The 14,120-nt window shown below is 40.5% G+C and overlaps 1 protein-coding gene across 12 annotated transcripts in view; it reads right to left on the bottom strand.

Moving 5' to 3' along the window:
- tns1b (tensin 1b) overlaps nucleotides 1-14,120 on the bottom strand; it is a 146,845-nt gene that overhangs the window by 91,563 nt on the left and 41,162 nt on the right. For all 12 annotated transcript variants that reach the window (XM_026296460.1, XM_026296466.1, XM_026296468.1 and 9 more), the window contains exon 3: nucleotides 4,722-4,759. In XM_026296460.1, the coding sequence (XP_026152245.1) occupies nucleotides 4,722-4,759 (38 nt within the window). The remainder of the gene's footprint in view (nucleotides 1-4,721; nucleotides 4,760-14,120) is intronic.

Below are 14,120 nucleotides of genomic sequence, written 5' to 3'. Positions count from 1 at the left end.
GCTGTTCTTTTCTCTCTCCTCTATCCACTCACCCCAACCGGTCGAGGCAGATGGCCGCCCAAACTGAGCCCGGTTCTGCTGGAGGTTTTTTTCTTCCGTTAAAGGGAGTTTTTTCCTCTCCACTGTCGCCAAGTGCTTGCTCATAAGGGAATTGTGGGTTTTTAGTTTTTGTAAAGTGCCTTGAGATGATTTGTATTGTGATTTGGCGCTATACAAATAAAACTGAATTGAATTGAATTGAATTTTGAGTTCTCATTTCTGTGTGCCATCTGATAGTATGATCTGGCTGCAAAATGGATTCAGCCGACCCCAACCAGATTTTGAATGCTTTATAAGCCCACGGACATATGACTCACCAGCAAGATAAGAGACTTACCTCCAATAGAGAAGAGCTGCGCAGTGTTGCAGATCAATATGAGAGTTTCCGCAGCACAGTATGTGAACAGATCAACAATCTCACTAAAGCCATTCAAACTACCCCAGTTCCCACACCCACTGCTCCTGAGACTGCTTCAGCTCCCATTCCAGCCACCATAGAGACCTCACCAGAGCCTGCTCTACCTCTGCCTGAAACCCACATCATTTCCACACCTGTCTCATCCTGAACGCTTTTCTGGTGACTCTGGAGACTGTCATACTTTTCTGCAACCTCCATTTTGAACTTCAGCCCTCTGCTCTCCTTATCACCCTAGCTGTCAAAACTGATAACCAGCTTTTTGACAGAAAGGAGAGAACATGCTACAGCTTTCCTTTCTCAGACCAGCAAGGCGCACCTACTCCCATCTCCTCTAGACAAGCTTCTACTGCTTTTTTGCCACTTCTGTCCACCCAGGCAACCACTGAGCCATCTGAGAAGCCCATGCAGCTTGGCCACACTCGTCTCACTCCCGCCAAGAGACAATGCAGGGTCCGGGAGGGCAGATGTATCTATTGTGGCCAGCTAGGACATTTCATCTCCCATTGTCCAGTAAAAGACAGGTCTCACCAATAAAGGAGAAGGGTACTGGTGAGCACCACACAGATATCTACAAATCCCTCTCGCTGTATGCCTACCGTGATCCTAATCTCCCTTTGTGTTCCTCGTATGCAGGTGGTGTTGGTGGACTCAGGTGCTGATGCTAATTTAATGAAAATCGTGTTTTGCGGTGAGGTTCCCAGCCCCGGCCCCAGCATCTCACAAGCAGGACTTTCCAGACTCGTGTTCCCCAGTGCTACCATGATCTCAAGGAAGTTTCCAAGAAGGCTCGTGCCACCTCTTTACCCCTTCACAGACCATATGGCTGTGCGATTGATTTGTTGCCCAGATTCTCTCTCCATAGGGTGAGGCTGTATTCCTCGTCCCACCCAGAGATGCAGGCAATGAAGGAATATACTGATGCATCCTTGGGTGCTGGAATAATACGTCCATCTTCGTCTCCTGCTGGAACTGGGTTCTTCACCGTGGGGGAGAAAGACAAGTCTCTCTGACCATGCATCAATTACAGAGGCCTGAATGATGTGACCATCAAAAACAGGTACCCTTTCCTTTTGGTCCCTTCCGCTTTTGAACATTTGCAAGGATCTACAATTTTCGCACAGCTCGACCTGAGAAATGTTTACCGTCTAGTCAGAATAAGGGAGGGGGGCCCCAACAGTTTTTCAGGCTCTGGCAAACAATGTTCTCCAGGAGATGCTCAATGTGTTTGTGTTTGTCAAGTCCTCCAGAATTTTCTAAAATGCCAGCTTTTCGTGAAGACCAAAAGGTTTGAATTTCACCAGCCCAAGGTGTCGTTCCTGGAATACATTGTGGTGGAGGGAGAGATCAATTAGTGAGCAGTTAGTGACTGGGCAGTTCCTTGTAATCAGAAGCAACTTCAGAGATTTTTACCAAAAGTTCATTAGAAACTTTAGCACTGTAGCAGCCCCTTTGAATGCTCTCATTTCCTGCAAGGCTAAGTTTCTGTGGTCCACCCAAGTCCACCTAGCCTTTCAGAAGTTAAAGAACTGTTTTGTCAGTGCCCCTGTCCTAGTGATGCCACTTTGGGATTGCCAGTTTGTGGGCATTGGAGCTGTCCTCTCCCAGCGCAGTCCACATAATAGTAAGCTTCATCCATGTGCTTTTCTTTGTCGTAAACTATCTCCTCTCGAAAGGAAATACGACATTGGCAACTGGGAACTATTGGCCATAAAGGTAGCACTCGAGGAGTGGAAACTGTGGTTGGAGGTTGACAGATTTTCTAAAATGGTACATTATTCCTATGCCTAAGTTACCATCTGCCAAGGCGATTCTGGAGTTTTAGGAGATTCTGCTGGTCTCCGACAGTGGACCTCGTTTCATCTTTCATCTTTGAAAGGCATTCTGCACCCTCCTAATAGCTAGAGGAGATGGTGCCCTGATGTCAGCTTGTCATCAAGGTACCATCCCCAGTACAATCTGTGGACAGAATGCCTTAACTAAGAGCTAGAGACTGGTTTGAGCTGTCTGGGTTCTCAAAACCCAACCTCCTGGAGTAAGCATCTACTGTATATTGCATATCAGACTTAAAGGAAAATATACTGAATTCCTTTCATCACAAATGAAAATTGTATTATAGCAGAAAACACGAAAATGGTGCTGTCGATGGGGATTGGGAGCTTCTACCATGGCTTTTATTACACAGTTTGGCTTTTATTTGTGTGAACAGACCATGAGGTTTTACTTTCTTTAATGCTTTTATGGCAGTACAGTGGGAAAGCCCCAGACACTCTTTAATAATGGGAACTGAGCAGAGGATGAAGATGTGTCAGACTCAGAAAAATGGAAATGCAAGAGTACTGTATATGCAGCACAAATGTACAAGGATTTTGCAAAATTACTCTTGTCTTAACTTCCAAGATGACCTAATACACTCTGTCTGGCTTCTTCCTGTCATCATCCAGGAGTGAAATTTTCCGGACAAGATTGAAAGCATTTTTCTCATCCAGTTGTAAAGAAACACACGTTTACACACACACACACACACACACACATACACACACATAACCATTTGCTTGCAGTTTACAGATTAAAATACAGGTCAAATATTAGAGTCTTAGAGATTTATAACCATATTGTTTACAAAGAAACTCATGACGCTTAAACTTAAGAAGAATCTAGATTTGTAACAGAAAATATTATACAGTATAATGATTGACAGCCTACAAAAAAAGAGCTTTATCTGGTTTTAAAAATAAATAATTAATCTACAAAAAAGTACCCAGCAGTTTTTCAGGGCTGACTTTGGGTCGATAATGATCATGCTTGACCCTGATATAGTCACTCCCTTGTTTTTCATGACAGGCTTGTTGGCAAATTGCTTCCTGCCAAAGCTAAGACATTTTTGGTTGAAATGTTTAGAGAAGGAAATGCTGCTGTGATTTTTAGCAATGGAAAGTTTCACTTTTGTATATCTAGACACTGAGAGTATGTTCTGGGCTGTTTTAACGTCTCCTCCCACAGTTTTGACCTTTGGTTTCCTGAAATTGAAATGTTATCAACAAGCATGTTTTGTATGTTTTCACTTTTATCACACTGTTCTTGAGTGGTTCTTGCATAAGGCCAAAAGTGTCAAATAAAAACATTTAAAATATGTTCCCAACACTAAATTTTTATTTTAAGAATTCAGCATTGTTGCACTTTTTTTTTCAGAAACAATGTCCCGGTTACACTGGGCAATCCAAAGAACTCACTATGAAGAGTTTTCACTATCGCTGCTAAAAAGTAGTCTATAGGCTATAGGAAAACAGTTCACAGCATGTTCTGTGTATTATTCAGAGTGAAGGGTGCATTGTTTCTGGAGACACACATCAATACTGAGCAAGGAACTTTCAGTGATGTCTGCACCTCAAGCAAATGTCATTCAGAGCTAATGCATTTGGATGTATCTGATTTAGATATCTCAACAACTATGCAAGTAGAATAATTTTGTTTGATAAATTTGCACTGGAGGCCTGTCCTGCTGTGTAAGGCAGACCAAAGCCCCCGCCTCACTGTTAGTGTGGCTGGTTGGCCCTACACCCATGGCATTTCCTGTGAGTAAAAAAAAGGGAGTGGGCAAAGCTGGCAACTAACACCAATTTCAATAATGGATACCAGATGAAGGGTGTGCACAGTATATACAGGTATGTGTGTGTTCACATGTTCATGTGTGTAAATCCTATTTAAAACCCCACTGGGCAGTTGAACCTTGACACACACAAAACATACAACTTTCCCACTCTAATAACCCTGCAGGGACTTCAGCTTCACTCTGTTTTCCCTCCCATTATCTTCTACGTGGGCTCCGTCTTTCAAAACAAGATGAATCAAGCGATAGCTCCATCCAGAGGGCTTTTATTTTTAGACACGGGGCGATCTCCAAGATGCAAGAGTTCATCCAATATAAACACATTCAAGTACAAAAAGCACTTGTTTAGACATTCTTAAGATTTTTGCAGGACATAAACTCCACCTACCCCAACATCTGCATGTATACACACATTGTGTCTTACACACACCCACATCTAGTAAAAGCTGACTCCACCTAAAACATAATATTTCCTTCAGATAAGCTTACATAGATTATAATGAGCAAGTTCAGATTGTGTAGGAGCCTTTCTCACGTACTTTTTACATGTGGAAAAATGATTGAATTTTTTAAAAAGGTTGCAAAAACCTCTGAAACATGACATTTTCCAATTTTTTTCTTTAAGATTGTATTTTCAAAAAATATTATGACTCTTACCTTGACTTCACATTTCTTGTGGCAAGCTATTCGGCATACTGGAGAAAACAGAAAAAGAGAAAAATAGATTTACTTCATAGTTCATAAAAATTTCCCATTGTGGAGAAACCCATTGTGGTCCAGTATGAATCATGATACTGAGTAGTTGTATATGAGGTATGAAAAAGCAAGCGGTCCACTCAAATTCCAGTGTTTGTTCTGTGGTTGACTTCTAATATGTGCTGTTCACAGGGTTATCTCTGTGTTCTCACAACACTATCTCCCTAAAAAAGGCTAAATGTATTGTTTCAGAAATGCTCAGCAAGTACCTGTACAGTAAACATATTTACTTTAGATCTTATAAATAATTCAAGGTGTTGTCTTTCTTTATGTCCCACACATTCAGTGATCCACCACCTAGAACCAACGTGCTGATCAGCACTGCTGCCTCACAGCAAGAATGTTCTGGGTTTGAATCCTATAGTTCTAAAGTGCCCACTAGTTGAACTAATGAGAGTCAAAATACTCACTAGTTACCTTGTTGATAAAATGCTAATAAGGAAGTGGCCAGAAGTGTGCACTGAGGCTTCCTACGAGCACTCCAGTCCAAAATGCAAACAAATCAGGACTAAGGAATTTGTCATATTCCTGACTACTTCATCTGCATGTTGCATACTCGTTAACATGCAGGCCTAAGGAAGTGCAAATAGTTACCTAGTGCATACATGTTACAGCTTCCATGTTAAATAGTCAAGGTATAAATGCTGACTAGTAAACCAGTTAAGGTCTGTTCTTACCTACTATTTAACTAGTAAGACTGAAAATGTTTACTAGCTAACCAATTAAAAACAAAAATGTCACCTTTTTGGCTTTACCTGTTAACTAGTTAAACACATGACCTCTTAGTGGTGAGCTAGTAAGGTCTAAAAAAAGTAATTAGTGGACTAGTTAAGATGTCAGACCTGTCGGCCCTTTATTGTAACTAGTTCAGCTTCGCTCAGTACTAGTGGGCAACTATTCACAATTAGTGAGACATTTATTTAACATATAGGCAAATTTGGCACACCAGATGATATTTGGGGTGCACTAGCTGTAAGTGTTTGAGTTTACCGGTGTTACTTCAGTTCATCATGGGGAAAACATGAACGTTAGTACAAAAGGTTCACAATAATTGAGCCAATTTTTGTCAAGACATTTCAGTCTAGACTGACAAATACTGATGCCAAAGTGACTAAAAACACAGCACAAACTGTGTGAAATCCAGAAAAAGTAATCAAACAAAATTAAACTTTAACCATATAGTTTCAACTCAATTTTGCAGATTCCCTACTGTCTTCAATCCCTCTCTGTGGACTCCCACTGGGTCTACAAATAAGGGTCAATAGGGAAGGGCACCTGGACCGGCAGCTCATAAATTTTCAGGACAGAGAATGAAAACACAGTTCAATGTGCCAAACCGTATGCTTTCCAAATAAAGAGAAGACTGTATGCTTTTATTGGAACACTCTACACCTTATGTAATGAGTTATTATTTCTGTCTTTAGCCAAATGTTTCAAAGCACATGTAATATCTATTGTGCTTCGTTGTTCAGTCAGTGATATGAAGTTGGGATTTTGCCAGTCCTCACATTGTGTGAGTGGAGATCATTCCTATGTTACACTATGTTATGCTGTCAGCCATATGTTTTCTGAACACTATACTCTCTGTAAATTTCTTTCCTCATATTTACAGTGTGTTCTCTCTGATGTACAGCATGCCTTTTAACTACAAACTACGTTACTCAAACCTTTTAAAGCCACATGTGCGCTAGACCCACAGTGTCAATCTCATGAACATTAAGTTTTAAATTACACTGTTTGCTCAGCCATGAAGCTAATTTTAAAGGCATCCTTCCTTAAGTACAACTCCACAAACAAAAAATGTTTACAACCAATTCTACAATTTGAATATATTAACCTTATGACAGATTAAAGCAAGTGACATCAGATCCAAGGCACTGAGACATGGCCTGATGACTTTATAGCTGAATTATTATAAAGACTCATTTATACACTAGAGCTTGTCATGGATTTGTTGCTATTTGTTTTTGTTTAACTCCTTTGTAACTTAGTAACTTTTTTATTAACCTTCACTAGCTGTTATTGTTATATGTTATTAGAAAGCACTCCATTAATTACCACTGCTATGCAGATGACACTCAGCTTTATCTATCTATGAAACCTGATAACACAAACCAGTTAGCCAAACTTCAGGTGTGTCTAAAGAACATAAAGGCCTGGTTGACCAGTAACTTTCTACTTTTAAACTCAGAGAAAACAGAAAAACCTCAGAAACATCTTTTCTAAAAATATAGCTATTTTAGATGTCATAGCCCTGGCCTCCAGCACTACTGTAAAAAACCTTGGAGTAATTTTTGACCAGGACGTGTCCTTTAACTCACACATAAAACAAATTTCTCTTTCGTAATATTGCCAAAATTAGGAACATCCTCTCTCAAAATGATGCAGAAAAACTAGTCCATGCATTTGTTACCTCAAGGCTAGATTACTGTAACTCATTACTATCTGGATGTCCCAGTATCTCCATAAAAAGCCTCCAGTTAATCCAGAATGCTGCAGCCAGAGTCCTGACAGGAACTAGCAAGAGAGATCATATTTCTCCTATATTGGCTTCTCTTCATTGGCTCCCTGTAAAATACAGAATAGAATTTAAAATACTTCTCCTCACATACAAATCCCTTCATGATCAAGCTCCTTCATACCTTAAAGACCTCATAGTACCATATTATCCCAATAGACCACTTCGCTCTCAGAGTGCAGGTCTACTTGTGGTTCCCAGAGTTTCCAAAAGCAGAATGGAACCAGCTCCCAGTCGGGGTTCAGGAGGCAGACACTCTCTGTACTTTTAAGGCTAGACTTAAAACCTTCCTTTTTTGACAGAGCATATAGTTAGGGCTGGCTTCAGGTACCCCTGACCCTTCCCTTAATTATGCTGCTATAGGCCTAGACCGCCTGAGGATTCTCCATTAGTGCACTGAGCTCCCCTACCCCCTATGTGCAGTTACTGGCCCCACCAACCTTCAGTGTCTATTTGTTGTTTATTGTTGCTGTTCTTTTCTCTCTGCTCTATCCACTCACCCCAACCGGTCGAGGCAGATGGCCGCCCAAACTTAGTCTGGTTCTGCTCGAGGTTTTTCTTCCGTTAAAGGGAGTTTTTCCTCTCCACTGTCAACAAGTGCTGCTCATAAGGGATTTGTTGGTTTTTTTTTGTTTTTTTTATAAAGTTCCTTGAGATGATTGAATTGTGATTTGGGGCTATACAAATAAAATTGAATTGAACTGAATTGAATTGAACTAGCCCGTAGCCTGATTCAGCGTTAAAGGTTAAGTGTTAAGAGGAGCTAGGGGTCAAATTAACAGCTATAGGGCCTTCAGTCTTATCTAGTGGAGACTAATTTTATATGTATTTTTTAAAGGGACATTCATTTGTTCGTTCAGTTTAAGGAGGCTAATATTTCAGTAGCCCATGCAGTCATGTTTAACTTCATTTACACATCACTAGTAAAACTCCTTCTTTGATACCATAACTTTTAGAAGGTGAAAAAAAAATTCTGTTCATTGTTAGATGTGCATTAAACATGTGGACTCACTTCTAGTGCACTAAATTAACAAGCTGAAACTATAGGGAGAGCAAAAATGTTCCTTTTTCGAACCAAATGTGTAATGATATCATGGTGTTTTCAGTTTCTATTTAAGCACTTCTAGGACTATATTTGCACTATAACATACTTGCTCTGTAACATTTGAAAGTTAGTAAGTTTGATTTCTAAATTGGAGGCCTAACACTGAGAAATCCTACTATGACACATGTCAGTCTCTTCCAAAAAGACATGACATCCTGACATACTGAAAGCTAAACTAAACAGAATTCTGCACACAGAGTCTATTACAGGGCACAGTCTAAGGCAAAAATGATGCAACAAATTTCATTATAATAAGTCTAAACAACATCCTATATATGGGGTTAGTGTTTTACTTTTCTATTCAAATTTTTTTGTTTGTTTGTTTTTTTGCAGCATGGTGGCTGAGTGGTTAGCACAGTTGCCTCACAGCAAGAAGGTCCCGGGTCCACAACCAGGGGTCTTTCTGTGTGGAGTTTGCATGTTCTCCCTGTGCTTGTGTGGGTTTTCTCCAGGTACTCTGGTTTCCTCCCACAGTCCAAAAACATGTATGTCAGGTTGATTGGTGACTCTAAATTGCCCATAGGAGTGAGTGTGAGTGTGTGAGGTTGTTTGTCTCTATGTGGCCCTGTGATGGACTGGTGACCTGTCCAGGGTGTACCCCTGCCTTTCACCCAGAGAGAGCTGGGATAGGCTCCAGCAGATCCCTGTGACCCTGGTTAGGACTAAGCGGGTATAGGTAATGGATGGATGGATGATGTTTTTCTCAACCCACAGTGGGAAAAATAACATTTCAATTAGGGTTTAAACTAACTTCACTTCAATCACTTTTATTATGATGGCTTCAAAAAATAATTACATTTATTATTTATTTATAAAATGTCACAAAATAGTGAATCCAAAGTGTGTAATTTCAGGCCTACTTGTTTGTGAGAGCAACAGTCCAGATACCGAAGAAATATATTCAGTTGTTACTGATAAAGCACATGGTCAATATGGTTCCTTGGCCGAGCTGATTCTGTTTATGGAGCGGCTGTGAGATTGAGCGGTTCGTCCACTAATCACAGGGTTGGTGGTTGGATCCACATTTTGTCCTGCCCACATCATTCTGAACCCAGAATTTCTGGGGATGATCAGGCTTGCATGGCCTTATACCGCCACTGATGTGAGTGTGCTTGGGAATGGGTGAATGATTGGCAGCTGTCATAAGTGAAATTTTTAAATGTGGTACTTTTTTAGTCTCAGTTACTACTTGCGTGGCAAGTCAAAGGCTCTGCACCTCCACTTGTGTTTTCAATTCCTGTAGTTAGGTGTAAGTTATAAAGTACATGATCTCAGCTAGCTCTGTGCACCAAGAATTATAATTCAGTAAGTGTTCTTTCACATTTGATGCTTTATTATAAAAAAAAAACTTACTTGCATACTTCAATTACATCATTTTACACTGTGGTATTACTACCTTTACCTACAGTAAATAAAGGATCTACTGTATATACTGAATGAACATACACTGAGACCTGCACAACGTACTTTGGTATTCCATCAGTCACATGGAATGTGCTCATGAAAATCAAACATACTCGGCTCCTCACTTGATCAGCATTAAAACCATGTGCCTGTTCGTCAGGACAATGTCCAGTGCGGTTCCCAGCATGTAAGTGCCCTGTAAACAACACTCCTGAGCCACATGGGAAGAAGATGAACTTCCATATTGGGTGTGAAAGCATCGAGCCCAGAAAGCTCGAGTTAGGCTTTACCTTGTTAGGAAGTTGGAGCTTTGGAGAATAAACAGAGCCAGGGAGGAGGGGGCAGAGATGAGGAGGGATGGAAGATCAGGAGAGAGATGAAGTTATTGAAGAAAAACATCTGCGTAAGGATAAATAATAGAGTGGTTGCAACAACTGGTCACATCAGTCAGTAAGAAAATGAGAGAACTGCAGGGACGGGAGTTGGTTAGAATGAGATGATGAAGAGTGTGGAGCGCTACTTGCTATCTGACTCTGGGTCTGTTGTGGGGGGATGGGGGGTGGTTGGATGGGTGGGGGGACTAAGGCTAGGTGATTTCCTTCCCCTGGTCTTTTGGAATGAGTGAAAACTCCCACCGGGCTGGGCTGGACCCCTTATAACACTGAACACAATCAGAGGGCAGGGCTGGAGAATTTCCTCTTCCACCCTCCACTCACTCTCACTTTCAACATCCCTCTCTCCTTACGCTCCCCTGTCGTTCCCATGTACATACAGTGCATTAACATACACAAAACACCACACGCACATACTATCAACTTTTTAATTTTTTTCTCTTACCTAATTCCAAGCCAAACATTTGTTATTCCACTGTGCCAAGTGCCTCCATTGTTGTTCAAAAAACAATGACTACATCTGTAAGACACACACTGTTGCACTGTGAGGACATGTTCCTTCATTGCCATGTAGCGTGACATGTTATTTATTTAAGGGCAATCCCACACGCACCATCCAGCTGCTGTAAATACTCAGTAACTCACCAAATCTGTATTTGTCCACAATAAATGCACATTGTCCTACTGTTAGTCTACTGAAAACTAAAGCATTTGTCTTATTTTAAGGATGATTTTTTTATTCTTCAGTGGGAACCAATGGTCTTCAATTTGAGGGTCACAGAGAGAAGGCAGGCACATGAGCACTGTTGAGAGACGGACTAACATTTGGTTTTCATGGGATTTTGTAACAATGAGAAAAATATGGAATATTCCCACTCTTATCCCTTAAGCTCCAATTACAGGTTATAAACTACCCAGCTATAGCATGCCCCTACAAGCCAGTATCTGAATTAGCATTTCTATTTTTTTACCTCAGCTACCTGAAAGAATCTCTGCCCACAGTTCTAAACCCAGATGTTATGATGCATTTTTGCCATTTCAATCACACTCCTGCTTATCTAGATCATACACAGAGTACTGAATGTTAAGGAGAGGCACCAGGGGATTTAAACTGACTATGTGCTGAGTACACTACCTTCTTCAAACTTTATCACCACATTTAAAGTTTGTGAACTGAGCATTCATATACATAGGCAGGGTCCTACTTTACCTCCTAGTAAACTCAGTAAGCCATTAGCATGTGATGGACATTTAATGTCACAGTTAAAATAAAAAACTTTCTTAAGTGCAGCTGGCCCCATAGCATAATTAAGTGTGAGTGTGATAACTGATAACACCCAGTTAATCGGCTGTTAACATTCAAGATAGCTGAGAGCACACTACATATTTCTGGTGTCTTATATAAGCCAGCTTTCAGATCTTGCTGTATCCCCTCTGGAAGTAGCAGCCAAACCAAGCTCTTGTAGTGAAGTTGCTGTAAGCAGCTGATGACCTCCACCTCTCTTCTAAACAGCTGAAGAAAACATTTCATACACCTATAAACTACAATTCCCAGGTGTGTCTGTGCATTCTTTGCAGGTTCCTTAAAGAATTAATGTTAGCACTGACACTCAGCCATTACTATCCCTCTTTTGACTCATCCATGGGCGTCATCATTCATCCGACACATTTTCCTCAGCTATAATCTCTGCCAGTGTTGGGTTTCTGTGGGTAAAGCCCCACCTTCAACCAGCTGCTAAAGAATTCTTGGGACATTCCTGACAACAGTGCAGGAGAGCGGAGAAACTCCTGAGCAAGAGTTTCCATGGAATTACTCTGTGTACTCAGATGTGTGTCAGTTGTTTGCGTCTTCTTGACGAAACAGAACTCCTGTTTGTTTACCTGTCTGTCTTTTCCACTGTAACTGGGAGTAGTCATAGTAGTCATACTTTGTTTGGCTGAAACAGCTGTTTCCTCTGATACAATCTTCACCACTCTCTCCTCTTTAGCCAAAAATTAACATGTAAACACAACAGTAGACCCAACAAATGTGGATTAAACAATCTGCACAAGTTCAGGACTGGGGTCTGTGCCAAAAACCTTGTAAATGTACTCTGGATTTTAGCTACAGATGCAGTTTGTACAGATGGAGATAGTCCATTTGAAACACAGGGCTGTGCTGACATCTGGTGGTTTCTACTGAAGCTACAGGTGGGTTTGGAATAGTAAGGGCTTGTGAGATTATTAAAATATTTAAGAATTAACTTTGATTCTTGATTTTTAAGCCACCATGAATGGAAAGTTTGTCAACATTGCAAAGTCTATCTGTTGAGTCATGTGATCAAAAGCTCCAATACAGCTTCCAAATGGCCATTCTCAACTTTTTTGTCCAAGGTCTAGAAAACACCATTAGAATTTTTTAATATTCTTTGGTTTCCTCTACCACAGGAAGCTTAAAAGGGTCCCATAAATGTTAATTTTCTTTGTTAGAAGTTAGCCTAATCCTTCCTAATATTACTTTTGAAAACTGCTGGAAGTGGCTGAAGCAGAACGCACAAAAACTCATACAACCTAATAGATAAATACAAACTAAAACAAACAACACCCTAAAATTGACTTCAATTGTCCTACGGAGGTTCATATACAGTTCAGGTGTAATTTTAAATTCATCCAACAGGGGACTCCCTGACTGCACTGTTCTGAAGCTGGGTTTGTAAGTGTATACATTTGTTAATGTGTGCATGTACATAGTATGTCAGCGTTACTGACAGAGTAAGTTGTGAGCAAGTAAGAGTGTAAAGTTCAGTAGAAGAAAGTGAAAGTGTTTTTGACAAAATCTTTTCCATTCACTCTTGTTGGCACTGGTTGGTTCTCTGCTTCCTGCTATGCTCTGCTCAGTTTAGTAGATTAGGGTAATGATATTAGACTGGGAGACAGTCACTATCCATCATCCACAAAAAACAATGATCTTCACCCATCTGCTCTACTTGTTAACCTAATGACTTCTGTTGAAGCAAGAAAGACAAGGTAATGGCAATTAAGTCAATGGCTATGACTCTGTGTATGTATACTTTATATGCAATGGCTTCAGAAAGTACTCACACCCTTTTACTTTCTGCAGTTTGAGTTGTAACTTTCAACTTAAATGGATAAAACTAAATGTGATCTCACTTATCAACCAACCCTCAGTAAACCTAGATGTCAAAGTGTGAATGTGGTATGTTAGAAAGTTTTGCAAAAAGCAAAAACTGACTTTACTTTTGTCCATATGCATTCAGACCCTGTGTGTGTGGCTTTGGACATGGCTGATGAATGCACAGACTGAACAGCAAGTGTTATAGTGCCGTACAAGAAATGAAACATTTTTTATATACTGTAGTAACACAATGTTTTCACGAACTAAGAATGTCACTTTAACGTCAGCGCATGACAACTGAAGCTCTATGTACAGACAATTCTGCATGTGTGTGTCTGTGATTGAACCCTCATTGGGATTTGCTGCATACCAGGTGTATGAGCTCAGCAGCCAACAACAGAGCCATGATAACCTCCACTCTCCCTTACTCACACACACACCTGCTATTGTAAAATGTCTCCAGCCAGTCTTTGAAGATCGCTGTTTACACTGCATGGACACAGGGGACGGTGGTGTGGTCTGCTCCAAGGACAACAGAGAACAAACCAGCTGGCCCAGAATAAAAGGGCGCCAAAGACTTCATAGAAAAACAGCTCAAACAATCTGCAGATTTGTCTTTGTTTTTTGTTTTTTTTCGCACTAGAAACTTGTGAGAGGCAGAAGAAATCTGATTGCAGTTTTCCTCCAGTTTGAGGGACACATTTAGGACAAAGCAGTTACTGTATAAACTTAAAAAAATTAAGATGACATCATTAACTATATCAAG

The sequence above is a fragment of the Mastacembelus armatus genome, chromosome 21 (genome assembly GCF_900324485.2).
Source record: "Mastacembelus armatus chromosome 21, fMasArm1.2, whole genome shotgun sequence".
Lineage (NCBI taxonomy): Eukaryota > Metazoa > Chordata > Actinopteri > Synbranchiformes > Mastacembelidae > Mastacembelus > Mastacembelus armatus.
The sequence above is the reverse complement of the archived record's forward strand: the minus strand, read 5'-3'. Positions and strand labels throughout refer to the sequence as shown.